Genomic DNA, 12,916 nt, shown 5'->3' with positions numbered 1-12,916 from the left:
TCTGAGGATAGCAGTTAAGTACTTTGGCATACCAAGACAATGAATTGGCTAGGTGGAGTAAAGCCTGCAACCTCGATTTTTATTTTTTCCCCCAAGGTGTGACTTTGGGAGTGGGAGGGAAACTCTAAATTTGAGTTCTGTTTTTATGCTGCCTACTGTTGATATGATAATTGAACTTTTTTTTCAAGTGTGGAAGAAAACACTCATTTCTGTATATTTCTTTATTTATCAAATATAGTGGCTTCTGAACTATAGTGTTATATTTTAGAAAATAAATTGTGCCACTATTTACACTAGCCAATATTCTTTTTTCTAGATACCAATGACTGCAACCCTCATCCATGGTAAGTACGTGAACTCCAGTCCTGTACCTATTGTGAAAATACAAATGAGCACAGTAATACGGATTTACATTACAGATTGGAACTAATTTTACTCTAAAATAATTGAAGCCAGCCTCTGTAAAATATCTTATAACCATTTTTTTTTTTTTGCTGTGCTGTATTCCTTGACAGCACCAAAGACCACAAAACAAGCTGAGTTGATTCATGTATGAACAAATAAAGTAGTCTCCATGGTGGAACTGACCAGTAAATTACAATGATAGGAAGTGAATCACATGCAATAACATTTGAAGCATTTGTAATTGGGTAGAGTAAAAAATGAGAAATCAAAACCTGTTAGTTTACTGTAAATAATTTTAAATAATATAAAAATGTCCTGTTGAACCAATTACTATGTATAAACATTTTTAAAAACAAAACTGAATTTTTGGGAGAGAAAATGGGACTATTTTAAATACAGAGGCTGCTATTTATGATTGAAGAGGGAAAAAACTGATGTGGATGAAACAATCTGCCTTATCTTTCTCAGTTATCTGCTCTGATGCCATCATCTGTGCTTCATGTATTAAAAAAGCAACCAAATTTAGAAAGCCTTGGACTTTCTTTGTATTTCCTTGAAAGTGCTGTTCTACCTCTCTGAATTCTGTGGATGTGCTTCCTCATGCATCTGTAGGATGTTGCTGTTTAGCTGCAGACTTGCTAAGCAATATTGTTTATCTAGCTTTATGCTTTTGCTCTTGATAGAAATACATTGTCCCCCTAAAGAGCAGCAGAAACTTTAATTAACAGAGCTTTAATTGACCAGTGAAGCAGTGTAGATGGCTTTTTAAGCACCTTTTTTATTCACAGTTACAACGGAGGGATCTGTGTCGATGGAGTGAACTGGTTCCGATGTGAATGCGCCCCTGGCTTTGCTGGTCCTGACTGCAGAATCAGTAAGTACCTGGCTGGTTGTGCCACTCTGCACAAATTGGAAAGAACACCTGGTGAGCCTTTTTACATTAGCTCAGCTGAATTCCAAATAATGAAGCAGAAGCCACCTGTTGGCCAGGTATTGATACCTTGTAAATAATAGCAGGTTATGGTCTGTTACTCATTTCATTAAATGGCACTGAAATGAGTTGGCTTAAATCATGCTTAAAGACTTGATTGCTAGATTTTCTTGGATAATTCTGAGGTTTCTGGGGTGCTGGCTTCAAAGAAGCTTAAATTTTAAATATTTCTCTGTTGATAAATATCTTGTTGGTAAAGATGACATATATCTGAATGTGTTCCACCTAATGTAAGAAACCAGAATGCACTGAGACATTCCAAATGGAAACAAAAACATTGAGTGTAGTGCTGGCACATGAATAACAGAAGTATGATAAAGGTCTTTCAAAGCTAGAAAACAAACCTGTTACACTGCAATTATTCTGAAGGGTAGAGGCCAAAAAGAAGGAGAAAAACAGACCCTAAAGTATTTTGAAGTGTTGTAGAGCAAGCTGGTGGGGGATTTTTGTTGTTTGGTTGGTTTTTTGCCTAGTTTTGGTTTTGTCTTTTTAAAGGAATTTTACCATTTTAACTTTAATGGATATATACCTTTTTTATTTTTTTTTTACTTTCTGCTTCGGAAGCTCAGACTTTGTATATTCTGTAGCCTCAAGGCTTCTGGGCTTGGTCCTTCCACTCCTTCAGTGTGATGATGTGCTTTCAAGTTCATCCTCATTCTGGCATAGAGCAAACAAGCCAGCACTTCTGGGTGGAAGGCAGCACTTGTGGAAGCATCAGCTCAGTGGTGTCTCAGTTCAGAACCAGGCATGGCAATCATTGTGTGTCTAAATCCAGATACCCAGAAAGGGATATTGAATTCTCCTTGCCTGCTCCTTTTCCCCTTAAGGCTAGGATGTCACAAATACAAATACTTTGCATTTGTAATGGAGCTGCAGACATTTTTTTACTTGTTTAGACTGGTATAGATGGAAGGAGTAGCTTTGAGAAAAAATGCCTTTTGTGACTGATTCAAAAACAGAGTTAAATCACCTTTTTCAGCATACAGAGGCTGGAAAATCTTAAACTTATATAGTGTGAAGACAGGAGGAAAGAGTAATTGAACCCTGTTGAAGTTTAGATCTTAGTTAGAAGATCTTAGAAGTTTAGATCACTTTTGAAGGAAGTTAAAATAGAACCAAAAGCCCTCCCATATCTGTTGGATTGTTGTACATTGCCTACAAGTGTAGCAATCTCACTATTGCCATTTTTCATGTTCATTTTCAAAGTCCTGTACTTTAAAATGAGCTGATATCATGTATTGGACCAGAACTGGTGTTTAAACAGTTTTCTCTGGGGTTGGAAAGGGAATTCATACTCAATGGAAGAAAACTTTCAAAAGATGCTTTGGAAGAGAGATGTTTCTGGTTGAAAATGAAGCAGTTGGTGCCTGTAGCTCACAACTTGATGTGCTGGTTTCTGTTGCATAAATCAGTATTGGTCACTTCCCCAGGATAACAAATGACACATTGCTGTCCACTGAATGGACCATGCTTCCCTGCCTTTTTCCATTGGTTTCTGTGGCTAAGCCTCTGAATCTTTGAAGGTTTCTTAAAGAGGGCTTTATGCTAAGTATCTATGTATTTAATTAATCTACTCAGTATTTCAAGGTCATTAATGTTCATCAAACGTGTGTTACAAACTAAACTGTTACTCTTCTGCCTTTTGGTCACTTGTATTGTGGCAAGTCACTTCTTTGAGCATTGTTGAGCAAGATCATTGTTCAGCTCTTGCACTCTGATAACTTCATGAAAACACATGCTTTTTTTTGTGTGAAGCCTAAATGTCTGAGATTAGTGCCAGAACAGGATGTGGGACTTGTTCTGTAGCTGAATGTGGACAAGGCATTAACACCTTCAGCTGTCCAACACCTCTGCTCTGTGAGATCAGTCAGCATATGACTGCTGTTTTGATTACCAGAACTTCAATTAGAGTGCAATTATGAGAAATCTGTTGCAGTGTATTGCTGAAATGGCAGGACTGTTTAATTACAACATTAATTCTGTAGCCATACTGTCCCCTGCTTTTAACGAAAGGAGGTACTGTTAGATTACACCTCAGTGAATTATTAATTACAATGTCCTGTGTCCTTGTCACTGAGTTTTACCTATTTTCTGTCCAGATATTGATGAATGCCAGTCTTCTCCTTGTGGGTATGGTGCCACCTGTATAGATGAAATAAATGGATACCGATGCACTTGTCCTCCTGGAAGAATTGGTCCTAGATGCCAAGAAGGTATTCTGATATCTGCTATCAACCTTTACCCAAAACACAATAGAGCACAATGTAGACAGTATAAAGTTTATACAATAGTCTGATATGTAAGGAATAGTAGCTAATATTTTTAATTTAAATTTGTATAGTATTTATTATATAACTTGAAGTGTCTGAATGTGCTTTTTGGGTTGTTTTTTCTCTTTAGTGATTGGAATTGGAAAGCCTTGCTGGCTTAAAGGAATGACCTTTCCCCATGGCAGCCGGTGGGAGCAGGAGTGCAACAGCTGCCACTGTTTGGATGGACGTATTGACTGCACCAAGGTAGGCATTTTGGCCTATTTTCTTAAAAGCTAAAACAAACTCATTGTTCTTGATGCACAAGTTAGTCTTTGTCTCCTCTAAATTTCCCTTGGTTTTTTTTTTTTTTTTTTAAGTTGCTTCCTGTAAAAGCAGTTATGGATTGTCCTTAGTATCATGAGTTACTGTCCTGCTGTCAACCTGCTAGAACAGGCTCTCTAGACCACTTGTAGAAAATAAAATATGAGCTGGAATAAAGAATAAATAAATCACGCTGCTGAAGCTTTGCAAACACAGTTTTAGAACTCCTAATTCTGTGAAATTGAGTGAGTTCCATAGGTGGGGGACATATAGGAAGAAATTTTTCACTGAGTATTAACTGCCTTTTTGTATTGTTCTTCATTAGCTTTACTAATTGAGAGCTTTCAACCTTTGTATGTTTAGTGTGAACTAGATCCTAGTGGTTTTGTGACTGAGGAAAAGACCTAAATGCAGTTTGAACATGTGCCTTAAATTCAACTCATCCATGTGTGGTATTTGATTTCTTCCATGTGTAATGGAACACTTGCAGACAATTGTGTTTTAAGAAATCCCTAAGTTCCTAATAGCTGTGCAGTATTATGTAGGCTCTTAAAGGCTTTGTGGAATTATAGAATATCTTGAGTTGGAAGGGATCCCCAGGGATCATCCAAGTCCAGTTCCTGGAATGGAGCTGTGTTTGGAAATTGCTGCACCCCAGTAATTTGTGGGTACCAGCAAACTGTTACCATTTGGGAGCATGGTTGGAGTGGTTGTGCTTATCACCAATGTGCATCAGCTCTCAACATATTCTGCATTCTCTGGCAGGGTCTCAGTTGTGAATATCGAGGAAATTAATCTTCATGTTGATATTGCTCTTTCTATATTGTAGAAGCCTAGAGGACTAAATTGAAATAAATACTTTAATTTCTGTATAACTCAGTTAAGTGGGACAAATCTATAAACTTCAAGGAGATATGCCCAGTCAGTGGTTTCTCAGATTATCTTTACACAGATTTTTACTCCTGTGTCTGTACTAAATGTCCTTATTTTGTGGAAGAGCAGATCCATCTGCTAATGAACTACAGCAGTATCAAAAGAGAGATATTTTTCTGTGTGAATTGTTGATTTGGATTTGATGCATGAGAGCAACTACCTGTAACAGTGCTTCATTCTTTTTATTTCCTAGGTGTGGTGTGGAAAAAAGCCTTGTCTGTTACACAAATACTGGGATAATTCCAATAACCAATGTCCCATGGGTCAAGAATGCCAGGAGAAGTATATGAAATGCTTTCAGCCACCATGCACAGACTGGGGAGAATGCAGTGCCTCTGAACCTCTGCCTATCAATATCAAGTGTCTGCCTAATTCTGGGTACTTGGACAATGACTGTGCTAGAATTACTTTAATTTTTAATGGAGACAAAGTCCCCCAGGTGAGAATGGAATTCTTAATGAAGTGTGGCAGTATATGTAGGGATCTATTCTATGTCACAGCATGCAAGATTAAGGTTTCTAGTATGAATCCTTGCTATTATAAGCTTGGAAATTTTATTACTAGACTCCTGTTGCTTTTAATTGAGCTTTTTCTAAAGGGTGAGGCAAAATTTGGGTTTGTACTGAATATTCCATCTTCTTGAGTCTTGAAGAACTATTCACATTTCAAGCTCAGACTGTACTAACGTATTCATGCAAGCTCAGTTTTTTGCCCTTCAGTCAAAACCCTGTTCTTCACTTTTCTGCCCTTTCTTGCTCCCCTCTTTGCTGTCTTCATCAGTTCTTAGCAACTGTAAGAACTCTGAAGATCCTTATTTTTACGTGCTATTTTTTACTTGAACTAAAATCCCACAATCTCCCTTGCTTCTAACAGGGCACTACAACAGAAAATATCTGTTCTGAAATCCGGTATTTACCAGCTACAAGGACTGTTTCTAGGGACAGAACTCTGATAATATTGTGTGATCCATCTTACTCCACAGAGAATGCAGTGGAAGTTGCTATTGTAAGTATGAGACCTGTGTGTATATATATATACAAATGTTTTCTTAATAGTTTTTACTGGGGAAGAAGTTGTTCAAGCTTGTTTCACTTGAATGCAGGTGGACCAATCTGTGGCCTAGTCTTGTCTGCAAAGCAATTTTATGATCTCACAATTTCCTACACTGCCAGAGAGCTGAAACTGCAGGTTTTGTTAATGACAGATGGCTACTACAAGCTCATGATAAATTACTTTAAGGACCAGTTCAGCCCAAATTAGTGAACAGGTGCCTACTTGTTCTGTCAGAAATCTTGGGCTCTTGACCTTCTCAGTAAGGAGATATGGTTACAGGTGGCTGGATTGTTCTTGTGAAGAGGTTTCTGCTGTGCATTCAGTGTATGACTGCTTCAGGGACGTTCTTTAAACACAAGGTACTAAGTGAGAAGTGAAAGAAGGTGCAAGTCAAGTAGATGAAAGTAACTTTTGCCCTAATGAACTAAAGACTTATTTTAGATGCATTTAAAGCTCAATCTTTCCATGCCTGTGTATAGCTTAGTTTTCAAGAAAGAGTTAATCTTCATGGTAAATGTTTATCCAGGCAGAAGCTGGACTGTATGTCTCTGCTAGTACTGTAAAGAACATGCTGAGCCATGATGCAGGGACCAGAGTGTATGGTATAAATAGAGCAGACTGTTATTAGTCCAAGCTTCTATCTAGATAATCCACATGTCTTGAACTGCTCCAAACTATGACTAAGTTTAGCTCATCAGTTTGAGTAACATGGAAGTCACTGCTTATGCTTTGAGGTATATTAAATTAACAAGTAGGTGTGCTGCCCACCAAGTCTGACACTGCATCTGCAGTTTGGGTAGAGCCAGCCATGCTGTTGCTGTGGTAAGCTTTTACAGAACTGTTTGTAGCTACTGTCAGGCAAATTGAGTGAACTCAATTAAGATATTGCTAGATTTTAAAAGTACATTTCCATGGTTAGGTGACTGCAATAACTTGTTGCTTTCCCCCTTCACTCCCTTTAGTCCTTTGTCCCACACCAAGATGAACAAGATAACAGCCTCATTCAGAATGCTGCTAACACAATAGTCAATGCCATCACCAAGCGACAGAACAGCACGGTCATGCTGGCAGTAACTGAGGTCAAAGTGGAGACCATCGTTGTTGGGAATTCATCATCAGGTAAGGTTCCAGTGCATACCTCCTCTGTGGTGTGTTTTTTGTTCCCCTGCTCTCAGACTTTTCTTATCTTTCTTTACATATTGGAGAAAATTATCCACTGGGTTGTGTTTTTAGTTGCTGTTACTAACTGAAGAGAAAGCGCCTTTGAGATCAAGATTCTGTGCCTGTGTGCTCATTTAAACTTGACCTCATCCCTAAGTGACATGCTCAGGTACTCTTGCCATGGTTTTGGCTTTGACTTCCAGCCCAAGCACACCTTTCATAAGATCAGGAGTTGTTGTGTGCAGTTCCAAGCCTGTCCAATTCTCCTACATTAACCTTAAACCAGCCTCAGCCCTTGACGCTGCTGCACTGAGGCTGTGAGGAAATGAAAATTCAGGGAGAGAGAAGGTGTGGTGTGATCCCAATCTCTTCTGAAGTGCTCATGTGCTATTTATTTACCTCAACCAGAGTTAAAGATGTCTAGTTTCTTCCAATACTTGGCCATGATGTAAAACTTTGCTCTCTTTTTCAACATGTGTTTCTCACTAGTGCACAGCTGGCTTGAAATGTAGCATTCATTCCTCTTCAGGAGGATATGGTGTGATTGGAGAGCTTTATCTCCAAGAGCTGTGCCAAACTGAGTTGTTGCAGGTTTTGCATGCCTGTGTTCCTGCCTGGGGAGGCAGGAGATGGGCTTGTGGAAGACCGCTGGTAGGCTCAAGTTCAACCAAGCCCCAGAGTGAAAATCTTACAATGGTAGGAGGCTCTCCCAGCTTTTTCCTAGACCTCCCCAACATAATCTTCTGGAAGATCTTCCATCCATAGCCTAAACAATTGCCTGGTTCCACTTCCCTTGCATTTTCCTTCTAGGAAATGCCTTTCATCTGTTAAAGTCTTGGCAAATGCACTGTTTCCTCAGCTCTCCTGAAGGAGTGTGCTTGCCTTAAACAGCAGTTGTGTAGGAGATAAGGATTTGAGCTGGGATTTTGGCATGCCTCAGCCCTCTGGCTTTTCTGATTGCTTATTAAATTCTAGGGCTAAAGGGCTACAGATTACTTTGCCTCCCACCTCAATGAGATTTAAAGAGTCTCCCAAAATAGTGAATTAATTTGGGTTCTCTTGCAAAATGGTTTCCAGACTCCTCGTTTTAATATGGGTGTTCAGTATTGACCACTGGCCCTTAGTTCTTAAGTGAAGTTGTTATTTTTGGTTTGGTTTATAACCTGGTTTTGGTTTTTATTTGTTTTACTGCTGCCCCTTAATTGGTTGAGGTGGGTGAAAAGCTGTCAGAAAATGTGCTTGAGAGCCCTATGTGTTGAGAATCTCATTTCTGTGGGGTGCTCAAGTGTCTAGGTGGAGCTGATAATTTAGATGCTTCATTGGCTTCTCTAGCTTTAAGAAAAAGTAGTCTGAATTTAGAATCTGTATGCCAAAAATTCTGTATAAAGAACCTGTTATTAAGTGAACTTGGATCTATGGTCATATGATGAAATAATAGATGTGATAGCAGTGAGAATGCAAGCTTTGTGTTCTAATCTTGGAGAAGCTGTAATAAAGAGCTTCTTTTTCTTTGAAGTATTTCTCCCATTCATGATTTAATGCTAGGTTGCTTATGAAAAATCAGGAGAGAATAGCAGTTACTCATGTGAGTGCAACCCTTCCCATAACTGTTAAAATACAATTTTGACATCCCTTGAGGCCAGCCATGTTGGCAGTGTACTCACCTTCCTGTAGCAAAAGGAAATGTTTGAGAATGTGTCACATTCCACATAAGAATGTGCTCAGAAGGCATTTGAACATTGGAGGGGAGGACTGTGGTGTTGAAACATTGCTTGTTTTTGTATAGTCATTTCCAGGTTATTCTGTAAGCAGATATCGTAAAACTGCTGAGGGAATTTGTTTGGACGAGGCATTGGAGTGGTGGGTTGACAGCATTTGTCTGCAGAGCTGTTGAACAGCCCTGTTGCTCTCTATAAAAACAAAGCACCTCATCTGTTGTTGCCCCTTACCATGTGTGAGTTTTTGCTTATCAAGAACAGAAAAAAGCTGTTTTACTCTCCTAGCTGTACAGCTCTTGAGGAAGGGGGGGCAGAAGAAATCCAAATATACATAAAATTTTCAGAAATATTTTCCTAGAGAAATAATCTGTGTCTATGTGGGAGAGTACTATAGTGAGATTTGGATTGAGAGAGTGGAGAAAAGCAATTGCCTCAACAACTTTAGTTTGTTCATTGAGCAGTGAAGACTCTTCTCCCTAGGGCAAATATTCTGGTATTTCATCCTGAGGTAGAACAGGAGTTTGCTGAAGAATTCATGACCAGTTCGGTTACATAGCCCTAACCTGGATGTTTTTGGAGATTATTGATACATAAATGTCTGTAGACACTGATGGTAAAGGACTGTTCTTTCTGATGATAAATGCAGGTGCAAGTGCCAGTACTTCTAGGTGCACAGTACTCCATTGTCTGCCTGCTGCTAGGATAAGGTTTTTCTTAGCAGAAATTAGCAGGATTACTCAGGTTTTCTCAGACAACTTTGCATAGATGCTAGAGAAAGATGCTACTTAACAAAACCAGTTTGTCTGTTGGAGGGGACAATAGATCTCAAATGGAGCTTTCCTCCCTCATCATTAATCATGTAAAACTAAACTAGTAAAGAGCACTTTCAAATGGACCTGGTACATTCAGGTAGTTATTGTGCTGTAAAAACATCTTAATTCTTTTCTCCTAAAAATGGTTCAGGTGATCACCTGTAGCCAAGTATGGCTCCTTCTCTTGCAAATGTCCAGTGCTATATATCTTGTTCTGTTAACACAAGACTTTTATTTCTTTCCATTTGCCCTCCAGATTATTTGGTTCCAATTCTTTGTGCGGTGTTTAGCATTGTGTGGCTGACTTGTATCATCATCTGCGTGTGGTGGACTCGGAAGAGGAGAAAAGAGAGAGAGAGAAGCCGTCCTCCCAGAGAAGAGGGTGCCAATAACCAGTGGGCACCTTTAAATCCCATAAGAAATCCTATAGACAGATCTTACAGTAACAAAGACATTCGTTATGAATGCAAAAACTTCATATCTCCTCAAAAGAGAACTTGTGATGCGGTGGAGGAGTATGTAGAGTATGAGGAAGAGGAGGATGAAGAGGAGGAAAGAGATGAGGAAATGGACAAATTCCTCTCTCACAAACTCGCAAAGCCTTTGCCGATAAAGGTGTCTGACACATCAGAGAGCAGTCCAGTAAAGAAATCCCACCAAATAGGCAAAATGGACAACAGATCTGTAAAAAATGTGAATGCATCAAACTTTGAAGGCAGTAGAGACTAACCTGTATTTGGGATGTAGGCAGACTGCGCCTGCGCTTGCTGGGGAGGGGAAAAATTGACATCTCCACTTTGCATCAAGGACTAAAAATATCTGGAGTCAAATGTTCATAGTTTCTTTATTTTCCGTAAAAAAAATAAATAAAAATAATAAATAAAATTTATTTTGTTTCTTTAGCCTTGTATAAATTATTCAATGACTGTCAGATGAAAAAAAATGAGTAATCTTTGATAGTTGCTATTTTTGTAAAGTTTACTTATAATACACTCGCTGTGTGGCAGAGGAGAGGTTGTATTTTCAATATGTGTAAAGTTTATTACAAAAGACTGTACACTGTTTACAGAATGTATTTCTTTTTATTACTTGCTCTAATTTAATGGTGGCTTTAAAACCTCCTGGTTGAGGAAATTGTGTGAACTTTAAACTGCTTTCTTGACTTTGAATCTCTATTAATGGCAGCTCACTGCACTTGTTACGTTAGTAGCTTCTGTAAGATTTTTTCCAAATTTGCCTTACACACTTTGTAATAGGAACAGAAAAAAAATTATAGAGATCTTTCAACTGTGGTTTAAAAGTGGCCTTTTTATTTCTGTTGAATTACTTTAGAATTGCAGTATTGAAGCATGTGACAAGTGCCTTGAGATTAAACTTTTTCTATAGCAACTGTCAAAGACTGCCATATCAATATAGTAAAATTGTGAGAACTCTAGGTTCCCCAACTGACACAGTTTATTTTCTAATAGTGAAAGTGCTTTTTTGTAAATATGTAAATATTAAATGAATCACTCTGTATATTTGATTTAATAAGTTAAATATTTTGGTCTTTTTTTTTTTTTACATGTCATTCCTTTTAATTTATGTTGCAGAAAAGGAGGTTCTATGGCAGTTTATAAGACTTTTTTTTGGTATTATGTCCAGATTAGAAAATAATGTTAATACAATCAATGTTAGGAATCTGTTGGTCATTTGTATTTACATAGGAGCATAACCACTTATGTGTAAATAGATCCAGAAATGTTTGTTTATCCCCATGTTCAGCCCATCTCAAGAACACTAACGGGTGCATCTACTGTACAGTACCAACATAGAGAGGCATTGTTTTTTCTTTTGTGAATATGTTAATTACATGTGGTATTACTTTTTTTGCGTTTAAATACAGGCCTAATGAAGGGAACAATATTTTCCTCAGTCTTGTTTCTGTTGTGCTTTATTCATCTTTCACTCTAAAGGAAAAAGGCTGGCAAGCTCAGAGGATGGGAGTACCTCAGTAGAAATGGTTAAATGTTTTGGAAGGCTTATGCTTTTTTTTTTTTTTTTTTTTTAAGGCTTTTATTATTGCTGTTATCTGGGCAGACTATAAGTTTATTTTAATTACTGAAGAAGCATAACACTACATACACCTAGTTACCCTACCAATGAGAGGAACGGATGTCTGAGAGTGTAAACTCTGGCCCACGAACAATGTAAACATGAATGTTTTGAAACCAGTTATTTTATACAGGAATGCAGGATTTGCTTTGCAGGATCATCTGTTTTAGTACATTTTTTTGACATGTTCTTAAAAAAAAAAACCTTTCAGAAAAGAAACTATTTATTAAAGCATTTTATAATGATGTTTGTTGTAACTTTTTTACTTGTGCTAAATATTCAAAACTTATTTTGATAACCTGGTTAGGAGTTAGTTTAGAAAAGGGTACTATCCTTCTCATGTTCCCCAGTATAATCCTGAGTATTTAAACCAAAAACACTTTTTTTCTGCTACTCTTGTAACTTTTTGTACTGTAATGCTGCTGTCTTCCATAATCTAATAAAATTATTCCCTCATTGTGTGTAAGATACTTCAGATTGTTGTTTGCTTTCTAAGCGCTTGGAGCTCAGATGAGACCAGGCTAAAGAGAGGAGGAGTGAAAGTCCAGGTTTAATTCCCAGTATTTCCCATAACCCGAGTGTGCAGCACTGATCTCCAACATTTCCTGAGCCACAGCCAGCCTGTGGAGGAGGTGCTGTCCCCTGGGCCCCAGGGACACCTCCAGCTCTCCCTGCAGAGCACAGGGCTGTGTTTGGCTGCCAGCAGTGGAATTGTGGATGATCCCTGTGGGTCCCACCCAGCTCGGGATGCTCTGTGTGTTCCACGTGCCTGTTCTGCAGTGATTCTCCTCCTGGCTGCTCAGTGAAGCCTTCTCTGAGCAGGGCTTGGCCTCCTGGGTGAGAAGAGGGCTGGCTGAGCCTGCAGGGGCCTGAGGAGGTGTCCTTTCCCAACTGAGTTGGATTTTGAAGTAATTCCTTTCTCTACTGTGCAGCCATTCTGAGTTTTTACATGTCATGCTCCAATCTCAGTTGAGTTCTATTCCTGTTTGTCTAACAATTCCTTTGTATATGATATTTTACATAGTAAAAGATGAATTCCTGTAAGATAATATGGAATATAAAAGATTAATTTTTCCTAGTAGCTATCAGCATTTGAGAAAGAATTCTAGATTCTAGCAAAGGTTTTATTTTAGTCATCATACAGCTACTTTTTATTGCTTTTTCTTGGAGTATTTG

At 38.4% G+C, this 12,916-nt stretch overlaps 1 protein-coding gene across 1 annotated transcript in view; it reads left to right on the top strand.

Annotated features, from left to right (window-relative positions):
- Window positions 1-12,210, top strand: part of JAG2 (jagged canonical Notch ligand 2) — a 68,487-nt gene extending 56,277 nt beyond the window's left edge. The window contains exons 19-26 of the mRNA XM_058025913.1: window positions 317-344; window positions 1,194-1,279; window positions 3,496-3,609; window positions 3,797-3,912; window positions 5,096-5,341; window positions 5,776-5,907; window positions 6,918-7,074; window positions 9,903-12,210. Coding sequence (XP_057881896.1) covers window positions 317-344; window positions 1,194-1,279; window positions 3,496-3,609; window positions 3,797-3,912; window positions 5,096-5,341; window positions 5,776-5,907; window positions 6,918-7,074; window positions 9,903-10,375 — 1,352 coding nt within the window. The 3' untranslated portion in view covers window positions 10,376-12,210. The remainder of the gene's footprint in view (window positions 1-316; window positions 345-1,193; window positions 1,280-3,495; window positions 3,610-3,796; window positions 3,913-5,095; window positions 5,342-5,775; window positions 5,908-6,917; window positions 7,075-9,902) is intronic.
- The last annotated feature ends 706 nt before the right edge of the window (window positions 12,211-12,916 follow it).

This window comes from Melospiza georgiana, chromosome 6 (assembly GCF_028018845.1).
Source record: "Melospiza georgiana isolate bMelGeo1 chromosome 6, bMelGeo1.pri, whole genome shotgun sequence".
NCBI lineage: Eukaryota > Metazoa > Chordata > Aves > Passeriformes > Passerellidae > Melospiza > Melospiza georgiana.
This window is presented reverse-complemented; position numbering and strand designations above follow the sequence as displayed.